General features: G+C 39.5%; 1 protein-coding gene across 1 annotated transcript in view; it reads right to left on the reverse strand.

Annotated features, from left to right (window-relative positions):
- Positions 1-1,239: 1,239 nt before the first annotated feature.
- Positions 1,240-13,193, reverse strand: part of LOC141914101 (CUGBP Elav-like family member 4) — a 259,996-nt gene continuing 248,042 nt past the window's right edge. The window contains exons 7-12 of the mRNA XM_074805375.1: positions 11,938-12,094; positions 7,634-7,762; positions 6,888-6,950; positions 3,613-3,696; positions 1,834-1,977; positions 1,240-1,367 (exon numbers count right to left, since the gene is read on the reverse strand). Coding sequence (XP_074661476.1) covers positions 1,240-1,367; positions 1,834-1,977; positions 3,613-3,696; positions 6,888-6,950; positions 7,634-7,762; positions 11,938-12,094 — 705 coding nt within the window. The remainder of the gene's footprint in view (positions 1,368-1,833; positions 1,978-3,612; positions 3,697-6,887; positions 6,951-7,633; positions 7,763-11,937; positions 12,095-13,193) is intronic.

The raw sequence follows: 13,193 nt of genomic DNA on the forward strand, positions 1-13,193 counted from the left end.
AGAAGGTAGACACGATTTCACGGTGTAAGATGAATATACGATTCATCCAGAGATGTCTCAAGTTCCTGAGTAAAAGCTGTATTTGAGCAACATTTCGACTAAGGATTTTTAGCCATCACCAGGCGTACTGTTGATGGGGCAGTACGCCTGATAATGGCTAGTAGTCAGAAATGTTGCCCAAATATCCTTTCACTCAAGAACTGTACATCTTTGGTTGCATTATTGTGGCATTTCTCTCCTGATCAGTGTTATTTTATGTAACCTTACGCTTTATCAAAGCGACTAGCCGCCATATTGTTTGTCGGCGAACGCAACTTTACAAGACCGACCCTTTTGAAGTTGTCAAAACGGTCAATCTAAAGATGAAATTTCAGCTTGCGGTATTGAGAAATTAAGATTTTTTAAGATGTCGTTGTTCGAGTTTCCCCGAGTCTAAGCGTAGGCTCGAAACATCGGATTTCAAGATCATCAAATATATTGCAATATCTTATTAGGTACAAAGAACAAATAAATAATGAATGAACCCAAGCATTTCGAATCGTGCATCTGAGCTTTATGTCATTATATCCAGCGTACGTACTCGGCGCATGCGTCACAAACTTCACACACACGGACGATGAAAACAGGACAGTAATAATAAAAAATAATCATACCGATAATAATAATAATAATAGTAATAATGATAATAATTATGATTATAATAATGATAATCGATTATATATAGCGAATGATACGAAATTTCGAAATGGTCCTCCACAACACGTTTTAGATTTGAAAAAAATATAAACTAGACCAACAAAAAATTAGATTCATCGTTTTTCCTTTTGTTTCCACATGTAAGCTACACAAACACGTGAAAATCGTGTGTAAATTTCCGTATAAAAACGGTCCCCAGGCGGAGAAACGAATGTCGCGAAATAGTGTTACAGGACTTTAAGGCGGTTTTCATTCACGATTTCGACTCCATCGTCGTTGAATCAACAAATTACCGTCGCATGGCTATGCTCGAATATGCGTACTATATTCCGATACGTAGAATTCGACTCTCGACATTATATTTAACGGGCATAATATAGCGGATTATCGCTGGCTCCTTGCCGATGATTTTCTACGTGTTTTCGGCTAGACCGGGCCAGGCAATATCGTTATATCTCATTCGGAATTCGTCTAGAAATATGTATATACGTTATTCTCATTACCTGTTATTGTAGTTGTATAAATATCTGGTCGTGTCTGAAGTTAGTACGGTCGGTTGGCGTCTTTCGGCCGCTTCAGTTGCACCTTCAGTCGCTTCATGCCGATCTGGAACCCGTTCATGGCTTGTATCGCCGCTTGAGCGCTGGTCTGGTTGTCGAAACTGACGAAGCCTGAACGAAACGAAATGAACAGCGAATGTTGAATTTGGAGAGGCACGAGGAAGGGAGAGTATCAAGCGAATGGAGGTAGATGATACGGAAAAGAATATATGAAGATATGAAGAAGGGGAAATAATGAGCAGCATGTTCGAAGATATTTAATCCTTAGTGGAAATGGTAGACTGTAGTGGCAACGGCATGGGCAAAGATTTCAACGTATTCAACTCTTAACGGATCTAGTAGGCTTTTTAAGGTAGATATGGGAGTAAGAGATGGAAGAAGAAAAGAAGAGGCATAGAGAGAGGAGAGAGTCAGCGTGATGAAGAGTACGGATATGTGATATAAAAGATGTGAGATAGGCAGCGAGAAAGAGGGGGAAGGCGGGATGGTCAATTTCAACGAATCGATATATGAACAATTTCCCGGTTTATTTTTCGCTAACAAAAAAATGTCCGAAGAAAGGCCGACCCGAACTTACCGAAGCATTTACTCTGATTGGTGGCGCGATCGACGTACACCTTAGCCGATATCACCGATCCGAACGGCATGAACATCTGAGCCAGTTCGGCGTCTCCGAATTCCTGCGGCAAGTGGTAGATGAACAAGTTGCAGCCTTCTGGACCTGCATGACGTAGTAGAGAAAGAGAAATAACGATTAAGTACGTCTAAAAATTAAGACGTTCCGGCGACTTAGTTGAAGCCGTTTTGGAGATGTAATATGTACGTTAATTTCATATCTTTGATTCTATTTTTGCATATCTCATTTTCGGTGTTCGTACGACGATGATCTATTTTATCAATTATAATTATCTAATTTAACAGTTTAGTGAAGTCTTATTTTCATTATTCTATACTCTGATGACATGATGACGGGAATCTATACGAAAATACTTTCCTGGCTTGCGCGTGTGTTGTCGATAATTAAGAATGAAAAAAAAAAACGAATCGAAAATAAAACGTACTTTACGAAAAAATTACGATAAGAAAAAATGTCGAAACTACACACACAAAAATCAAATCAAATCAAAACTACCACTAAAACCGCCATTACTGAAAATTGAGACTGACTGACTGAATTACTGACTGACTGACTGACTGACTACGGACAACATAATCGCAAAATTCCACTATATATCACTGAAAAAACCTTTAGTTATATACGAGAAATCACGAAATGTCGATACGAAAAATACCGATGATAAAATATGAATGAAAATTCAATGAAAACACGAATTCTATTAGAGAGAAAATATCGTATATACGGGTTGTTGAAAATTCTCGAGTTTTTCGATGATTTCTGAGCTCCACGGTATAAGCCATGATCAGGGGATCGAAATATTTTCAAGACATCTCGCTTAAATTTTTCTCACATTTTCACGATATTTTTTTCTGAGAGTTTTTAAACTTTCAAAATTTTTTTCCAAATTTTCTAAAGAGAATTCCATTTTTTCACAAAATTTAGAATTTTTTTTCACATCCAATATGACCCCCTTGCTACGATAGCGAGCAGGCCACTGTTTACCGTAACGAATAGTCCCGACGTTTGACTGCCATACGAACGCTTTCCTCAAACAGATGAATTTTGACGCGCGGTGATAGAGCGAGGGCAAGGTTTGGGGAGGCAAAACGAGCAGTTGCACCATCCCTCTACTGAAGTGAAATGGATAAAACCTATGGAGGCTGGTGCCGGACGCGTTGGTCCATCCAGTGGTGATCCTCCGGCCCGGGAAAATACTACTGAATTGCTGCCTCGCATGGAGTGGCGTGGCACGTGCATGCATTTCAAATTGGCCGATCTATTTGACCCGCCGACTTCGCGGTATCGGAGCGGGCTCTCGGGGGATAACTGACTCGACCCATAGCTGACTATTAAACCTATAAATGTAGTCGCACTGCGAGCGATGGTTTAGTAGTCCTTTCGCGAATCGAATTTCGAGTCTCGTAGAACTCGCCGGCTTTGAATGAAGTCAAATATTGGAAACAAATGAATTCATTTGGAAGAGACCTAGTACGAAATTTCGAGTCGAAATAAATTCCAATAATTTTGGACTCGAATAAATCGAAATAAACTATTCATTTTTTTTTCCTAAAAAGCCGTTACCGAATGGGTTATTTTCGAAATTTGAAAAACAGAAGGATTTTCCGAATTTTGAACGAATTCTGTTTTTGGGCGCTTATAACGAACGTCGTCAGCTATGAGTCGAGGTAAACACGGGGCCACATAACGCAAAACGACATGTACCTATGAGTGGCTTGCCTTCTTTCTGCGTGGCGGGTATCAGAGCGGCGTGTTGCGCCAGCGCCTGTTGGAACTGTCCTGCGTATGCGGCTGGGTACGTGGCTGAAACGATAGAAAAACGAAAAACGCAACGGTTAATTGAAATGTGAATTTGACTGTGTTAAATGAAAAAAAAACCACAAATCTACCAGATCCCGGTTTCTGAGATCAGGGCTTCGGCTTTACGATGAGGGAGTTCATCGAGAAACTATTGCGTCTTTTCTACTCGCTGCTCTCCCGCTACAGCTGTGAGGAGAGGGGGTTCATCGAGACCCTATTGCGTCTGTTCTACTCGCTGCTCTCTCGCTACAGCTGTGAGGAGAGGGGGTTCATCGAGACCCTATTGCGTCTGTTCTTCTCGCTGCTCTCTCGCTACAGCTGTGAGGAGAGGGGGTTCAAGAGAATTGCATCCCTAACTAAAGAATCGGAACCAGAACCGTGGAACTGGATCCAGAACTGATGCATTGAATCCAGAACTGTAGTGAAAGAGCAACCAGCGATTAGAACGGACACCTTGCATTGTGTAACGCCATCCAAAACCAAAATCAAGCCCGATGATCCACGAAACCGGGCTCTAGAAATTTCGTAAACGTAATTTTCCGCAGTATTCAGAAGAAAATAGATACGAATAAAAATCTATTTCTAATAATATCTCAAATACAATCGTTCGCACACGTAAATTTCAATAAACTCGTACGAGACGAAAAGATTAAAAAATACGGCGACAATTCGTACATGATATTAATAATGATAATATTAATAATAATAATAATATTAATATATACACGAAAATAACATATTTCGGCAAATATGGATATCGCGAAAATAAGAATTGATTTCATCGAAATCCAAATGCAGAGCGTCGCGATAACCACTTTTGCTCAAACCGGACACAGTACACCAGAACCTCGGCAGACGAACTTAAAGTAAAATTCGTCCATCTTCAATTTCTTTTTTTTCTCCGAATACTTATACATTAGAATCGTCGGATTGGTAATTTTGATCCGTTCCTTTTGACGAAAAGTTTTCACCGAGTAACGATTAAGAATAGGTCGGGATATAAGGTCGAAGATGAGAAATTTGTCAAATGGAATCGAATTATGAAACATTCTCCGATCTTTTTATCTAGATTTTCGTGGCTATTTGCTAACGAAGAATTTGATCTGGGGGAAGGTAGGGTCGACGATAGGATAACGAATTTTCACAACATGTAAAAACATGGATATTGCCGACGGTCGAACATTGAAACGAATTGCGACATTTAGGCTTCAAATTATCTAATCTCCGAAAACAGGAAAAAAAATCGAAGTTCTTCAATTTCTCGAATTTCGCGTTCTAATCTGAATTTTAACTGGGAGGTTTTTGCCCCGATTAGTCCATACGCAGGTCGGCCCAGAATATTTCTAATGCTTGAATTCTGTCTGTTTTCTATTTCGAAAAATGAGGCTTTCTACGAACGGAAATATGTCTGGACTTTTCTTTTCACTAGCAAATGACCTCGTAAATATGCGAGGTCAGCCGAAGCTATGAAGTTAAACCTCAAGGTTAAGCCTCAAAGGATATAGCGTGGAGGTTCTGGTGTGCGGTTTGTAATATGTAAAAATACAGACTTATAGAAAGGTGAAAGTGATATTCGACAATCGGGCAAAAAACAAGGAAAGCTCGTATATAATCATATCGAAAAAACCCAGAACCTATTCGAAAAAACAAGCGAATTGTTTTGTCTTTTTTTTTCGTTTTTACTTGTGTACAAATCGAAAACTGAAACCGGTGGCGCCATCTATCGTGCGTTTAACGAAAATAACGATGAAAACAAATGGCGGGAAAAAATTAAGATTTTTGTGTGTTCGTTTTTTAACGGAAAGAAATGAAAGGTTTTCAGTCGAATTTGCTGCAGTTCAAATAAGGTTTAATGTAATAATGTTCTGTAACATTGGATTTGATTTTTGGAATTTTTTGACGGAATAATTTTCCGACGAAATCAATCTAAATTAAACTTATCGCAAAAATAACCTAAGAAAAACGTAATTCGAATAAGTATAAACGAATGCACACACGACTACGACGACGACGACGATTACGGACAACACCGTCACAGATCGGGCCGGAAAACGATTACGATAAACTCCTTAAAACACGATAGATGGCGTACGAGTAGCCGACGACGACGGCGGCAGCGGACATCGATTCGATGAAAGAAAAAATAACAACGTCAGCAGCGAACGTCAGTGCATATGATTTACATATCATTAACATACGATTTACATACGATTATATATTGTTACATTTGTATATTCGAATATATATATATGGAAGTCACACACGCGAACAACTACCGATAAATGATACAGAATAACGTGACGCCATCTTGGATTACGTCATGAATGATGCTTCAATATGGCGTCGGTGAACGTACGCGCGTTACACTATAATCTTAGTTTAAGTTGTGCCAGAATACAGCACCATCTTTAAGCGACACGGAGCATATCATCGAATCCTATGTTTATACTATATTCTACCGGCAAGATGAAATCCCGAATTGTCTAATTCAAAGAATCGATTTGAAAAGAGCATCTTTACGATGTATCCGATGGCAAGGTTTTGACATTAGGTATGTCTTGTTGAAAAACGATCGGAAATAATTCTAAATCTTTTTAAACACAACCGTGGAGCGCGAATTGAGTGCGTTACAAAAGGCGAGAGGACCACCGATTCTTTCGACTAACCATAACCGCAACTTACAGTACACCCTACACAACCACTTAGAAAATGCAACATCCATACACACCACGGACATATATATTAATATATATTTTTTTATACAGATATATATGAATATAATATAATATATATATTCATATAACAATATATATATATATATAAATATACTTATATGTTAAACAAATAAAATCTGATAATAATATGATGCACACGATGACCGAACACGACGAACGCCCCTGTGGAATATCGCAATGGACCGACCGCGTATCGCCACAGCGATCGAAGCGGGGACGTTCCATTATACACGAAAGGGGTGGTAAGACAAGGTTGTTTCTTTTTTTTCGATCTTTACATGTGTATCTGATCCGGATAATTTTGAATGAATTCCACAGGGTGCTTGATATTTGTTGTTGCTTGAAAATATGATTGGTATTTTTTCTTCTCTCTCGAATGCGACGATGTTTTAGTTGAAAAATGGGGGGTGATATTGGTCACTACACCTTTCTAAAGTCGGAGAAATGTTTGAGTAATACCTATACCAGCATATTGTTGGACTCCCTGGTAAGCCTGCGTCAACGGGTCACCATTAGCGATAGCTTGAGCTGAAAAATTCAGACAACGAAACGAATTACTACATGGCAATTTACGATAATGTCTGGGTATCTATCTTGTTCGTCGGCGGCCATCTAGTTCGACTTTCACGACCGCTTGCTTCGAAAATATATCGCCGTAACTAGAAATGTTATGAATATTCATAGGAAAGGATAGAATTACACGTTTGTATAATGTCTTGCGAAAAGTGGGGCTATTATTCAGACTTGAGTGGAGTCTAGTGTACCATCCAACTCAGATATCAGTCTCAAGTCAGAAGATCAGACTTGAGCGGAGTCTACTGTACCATCCAACTCAGATATTGCTCTAAGGTCAAAAGATCAGACTTCAGCAGAGTCTACTGCATCCTCCAACTCAGATATCGCTCTCAAGTCAAAAGATCAGACTTGAGCGGAGTCTACTGTACCATCCAACTCAGATATCACTGTCAAGTCAAAAGATCAGACTTGAGCGGATCAGTCTACTGCACCATCCAACAATGATATCGCTCTCAAGTCAAAAAGCTCCGACGACTCGAACGGCTTCGACAGTACATAGATCGTAGCAACATATATTTAAATTGTAGTTTCTCTTAGAACAAAATGGGTGATATTGAAAAGAAATTTAACGAAACGGCCGTACGGTGGACTCAGCAACAACGACCAGAGATGGGGGGAGATATATTTACCTGGATATTGGGCGATACCGTTGGCGTACACATCACCCGGTTGTCCGTTCGCTTGCGGCACGACTACCGACTGTACGGTCGGTGACAGTACGCTGGGAGGAGCACCGTTTATTGCCGTGGTTCCTGTCGCTATAACGAAAACGAGATAAAACCAGCATAAATAAATCGTGAACATCACGCGGGCCGTTTTATCTATTTTGCTAAGTCGCTTTCGAAGAAGCGGCCTCGTCTACAATGAATGACTGACCCGCTACCATATCCAACTATGGCATCGTCGCCAACTTGCGTTAAAACCACGATATTTCGACATTCTTTTTTTCTTAAATCGATTACCGTTTGGGTATTATGATGCCAGTGTGCATGTTTGATGGAGTGCATGGTAAAAGCGTATGGCGAACCGGGTCGACCGTCTGTCCCATCATAAAGGGTGGATTTTTAAGGTGCGGCGTTCGACGCATCGATACAAAATCTTAATGAATTTTTAGAGCGACTTTCAGTATTCGCGATAAAGCGATGCCGATGATACTCCAACGGCATGTGTTAAGTCAATCAGTCCCAGTGACCAGTTGCTAAGTCATGACTTAAATTTTACCCCGGGACCAGTGTATAGCCCCCTTTTAGTCATGTGGCCAATGTAACAAGTCAAGAAGGCCAGGCATAAGATTTAAGACATTATTTTCTGATATAAGTCACGAGCAGCTCGCAGGCAACCGGGCCAGTTGCATCATAGCCATGGCTTAGATTTATGACCAGTCTAGGATTTTCCATTTGAGTTAGATTATTTTCGATAATTTCATCCGAAATCCGAAAAGTCCATTTTTACAGACTTCATTTGAATCAAAAGGCCTCGTTTTGTTTTTTTTTTAAATTTCAAATAGTACTTTAATTTTCGAGTCGTAGCTATAGAACTGGAACGGGCTTCTACGCCGAAAATCGTCATAATCCCGAATGAACGTCCGTCGTTGGGGAAAATGCAGTGCGCTGACGGGGGTAGGGTAAGGGGGTGGGGGTGGTAGAGGGCAGGCAGGGTGTAAAGAAATTTATGCGTAAAATGTAACGAACCTTGTAACGCCCAGTCCGAATCTGTGAAAAAATACAAACACACAAGATATTATTATAATTATCATTATCATTATTACTATTATTATTACTATTGCTATTATTATTAATTATATAGTTATTTATTCATGTTTTGTGATACTAATATATAATGACTACTATTGGTAATAACTATAGAAATAAATATTTAACGCTAAATAATTAAATAATGATAATCTTTCAAGCATTTAAATTTACTTAATCATCATAACCTTCGTTAGGGGCCGTTTTTTCAGTATATTTTTCATCTAAAAAGTGCTTGTCAGTTTCAATTCGCATTTTTCTGATATAGAAGATGAATACATTTTCGACGACAATTTTCGAGGTGAATATTTCATCAACTTTTTTTCAATATTGCGTATTTCACGAAACATAATTCAAACAGCCTTCACCAATCGAGGCGTGCAGCAGGTGCGAAGATTTGACCATTCTGTTTCGAAAAAGATCACTTCTTTTTTCCGTGAGCGCACCCGCTAGTAGGTAAAGCATAATTTAAAGCACATAATACAAGCACCTTGATATAAGCATCGCACCAATTACAAATTCAACTCAGCTTCGGGATGGTAGGAATTCTTTTTTTCATCAACCGAATTTGAGACAGATCCATTTGAAAAACGAAATGCCTGCTATTTCATCGGTAAATAATTTTCATCTTTTTGGTCAGATTTTTTAGTTTTTGTGAATTGCAACTATGCCAAAAATCGGAAGGCTTCCAGTTGCTTACAGCGTTACATAATAATAGGAAGAAATAAATCGAGTTTTACTAATTTCTAATTTCTAATTTCTAAAGTCTAGAATAAAATCAACGAACTGCCTTTTACGCGAGATAGCCCGGATAGATATTAGGTATTAGAGGATAAGGTTTAGAAATATAATCGACTGATAAAAAATAGCGTTATCAACTTGTAAAAAATGTCGTTTTACCACCAATCATTGGCTCTATTGAAAATTAAATCGGAATTAAATTCCTAATTCTTATCAATTAAATTCAGAAAATTCACGAATTCTCCTAATTGGTAATTAATCGAATAAGTACGATACGAAATCTTTTTTGGGTGTTTAAAATTTTGGTCATCCTACTTAAGAAGAACTTCACGAAATCAAGAAAATATCTAGTATTAAAATCTAAAGCCTTAAAAATCAAATCAAATGTTTAATACTTTCGTGTGTGTTATTCTTCACAAATTCCACTGGGCGTTTCTTTAATTTTTAGTCCCCCCTTCTCTCGAAATTGGGTAACTTTGGTTGTGGCTTCGGGGGCGCGAGGGTAATTTACTTGCGATAAAATGCCGTTAAAAGCGTTTTGTCGGAAAAAATATGATCCAGTTCCAGTTCCCGGGATTCAGTTTTGAGTAATACGGAGTTAACTTTGAGTTAGAATTAGTTCATTTTCAATGAGTTGAATATCGTAACTAAGAGTGAACTCTGTTACTGGATCCGGGAATGCAAAGAACTGGACTCAGGTAATTAAACGCGCGGGTTTGTGGATCGAGGGACGTTTCAGTTTTTTTTTTTATAGTAAAAAAGGTTAAATTATTTAAAAAAATAAAAAATAAATAAATCGAAAATATATTCAAAACACACTAAAAGCCCTTTCCGTTTAGATAAGTGAAGAAAACATAAATATCTAGTAATAATAATCCAAAGAATGGAAAATGAAAAGAACATAGATTAAAAAATTACGGCCAGTTATTGAAGAAAAGGAAAAAAGAATCACATTCAGTAAAATGAAAAAAAATGAATACGGGAAGGATGACGATGTTTATGATTTTAGATTAGCTAATTAGAAATATCAATTAGTAAGTCAATTATTAGTAGAGATGACGATGATCTATATCAAACGGCAGTGGGCGAAAACAATTAGTTAACCATCGATAATTAATATACGTTAATTAACTAATTACGTTTGACCAGATGAAAAGCTTAGCACCGCAGAAGGCAACGACAAGTAAAGCGATCGGACCGTTCCACGAAAGAAAATGGCCGCTCCTATCAAATCAGCCTATGACGTAACGTTAACAACCATTAATTAGAATCGACGTCATAGGATGACTTGGTAGAAACGGTCCCGTTTTTTTCCGGAAGAGTCGATGAACGAAGCTACGACACAGAATTCTACATCTAACATAAAAACCTCGGAACTATTTTTGGCGTTGTTTTTGTCTGTCAATTTTGAATTCGAAAATAGTTTCGAATTTCTCTTCAGACTGTATAACCATCTATTGGTTAAAATCTATTTCGAAATTAGGTCATTTTTCCGAAAGTATCGACGCGTTCGAAGCGCATCTAGAATATTCGATTGGTTTCGCACGGTAATCGTAGATGGCGGCACTGTCGTCGCATGCAACAACAGCAGCAACAACAGCAGCAGCAGCAGCAGCAGCGGCGGCGGTGTACGCGTGGATAGAGAGAAACTAGCGAACGTGTAATTTACGCGGCTACTGCCGACACGACCGTATAAATAATGGCGGATAACGGTCGTTCATTTGAATAATGCGAAAATTATGCGCCGGCTTGCGTGGGGTAAATGTATACTCCTCTAGACGCGATAGTAAAACGAGTCGCAATATCGCCTGTTCAATTTTACCAGACTTGTCTGCGTTAGAACCACGTTCGTAACCGTCGAATTCAAAATTCGAAATTAACCGTCGATTACCGTATTTCAAATTTTCCGACCCAATTTCCTAAGAATCGAAAGCAGGCTCATTAGGATTGGTAAGCGGAACCCTATCTTTTATTACCTCCTTGTGAACGGATGATTTATCCGATACCGAAAAATTCGATTTTTTTTTTCAAGAATTCAACTTGAATTCAACCTCAAAAATGAATTATTTCTTATTCTAATTGCCAATAGTTTCTTAGAGTGGGATTTTTTTTGGCGCGGTTCATTAACCAGCCAAACTACAAGGTGATACAACGACACAACACTTAGATAGGTGTATTACATATACGGCCAACCCTTGAATACTGCTATGACATCACGGTACCAGCGACTAGTGATTTTTTTTATAAGGACCGAAACTACATTCGATTCCTTGGATTTTAACAAGATTTGACTACGAAATCGAAATGATCGCAAATCGTTGTTCACGAGCTTTAGGTCTAGAAACGACCAAACAGGTCCCAATCACTAATAGGTAGGCGATTCGATGATGTCATAAGCGGATTCGGAAGGTGCCACGATTTGTTCTTATCATTGCACTGACCTGTAGTGGTAGTCAACGCTGCCGTAGACATGCCGTTAGACAGGGCAGGATTCATGTGTTGAACTTGCGCGGCGGCGATCGCGGCCATCGGGTTGGCCGTCAGGTACGAGCCTTGTCCGGCCGACGCGGCCATCAGCGCCATCTGTTGTTGCATGAGCTGAAAAGATGCAAAACGAAGGGGGGAATTTAGAATAATCGAGTTATCGATCGGTAGGTAGGACGCTTTCATCCACATGGTCCGAATCTGGATCTAGCTGCAACCTGGAACCATCCCAAAACATGCATTTACCATATGGGAGTGTTAAGAAAGTCTGGCCGACCAGTTCTTTAAAGTGAGCAAATGACGTCTGGTTTTTGTAGTTCATTTTCAATTAGAAATGTATCGGGTAAAGTTCTGAACACAAATGATCAAAATTAAGGAGAATAGGGATATAGTTCATGCTACAGACAATTTATTAAGAGATTTAGAAATTCTGAAAAAAATAACCGTTTAGCAACTACTACTAGCGAACCTAGCGGATCCCCAATTACCGCAGTAGCCTGTAGAACCGCTCGACGTCGCCGGAGAGGAGGAATTTTTATATCGCTTTTAACGCCAGAATAAAAAAAGTCCGCGCGCTATATAAATCACCGGCGGCTTTCTGCGAGATTGCTTATTCCGGTCGAGCTGCGGGGTAAATCGAGCGCTAGTCCCTAAGCTGCGACGACGACGACGCCGTCGCCGAACTCTAAACCAATTGATCGCGCGTCAACGCCCTACAGCCCGGCAATAACAGCGCAACTAGCGCTGCTATTCGCGACGGAAAATCACATCCAATTAGACCGACGGAACGAGTGTAGTTTTTTTTATCGGCGTGACGCAATAGTTTCCCGATATCTTTAAGGGATTGTTCCGGCGAGTGCTATATTTTTTTTTAATTCTCCGTCTAACCTATACGTACCGCGCTGCTTTATGGTAACAGCCTCGTTTCCCAACCATTTCCGATTACCCCCTAAATTATAGATTCCCCTCTCTTAGATTCACATCACTCACTCTCTATCTGAGACTCACTTTCTCAATATTTCCTCAAATTAGAGTTCCGCTCTCACCCTCTGACCCAACCCGAACTCAAACCATCACTAAAGTCCTATTCCACCTTCCTCCCTCTCTCCCTCCCCTCACCTTCCCCCTCTCTTCCTCATCCCCTCTCTCTCACTCTCTCCCTCAGTTCTCTCTTTCTCTCCCCCACTCTTCACCCTCTCTCTCTCTCACTAAT

This window comes from Tubulanus polymorphus, chromosome 12, assembly GCF_964204645.1.
Source record: "Tubulanus polymorphus chromosome 12, tnTubPoly1.2, whole genome shotgun sequence".
Classification (NCBI taxonomy): Eukaryota; Metazoa; Nemertea; class Palaeonemertea; order Tubulaniformes; family Tubulanidae; genus Tubulanus; species Tubulanus polymorphus.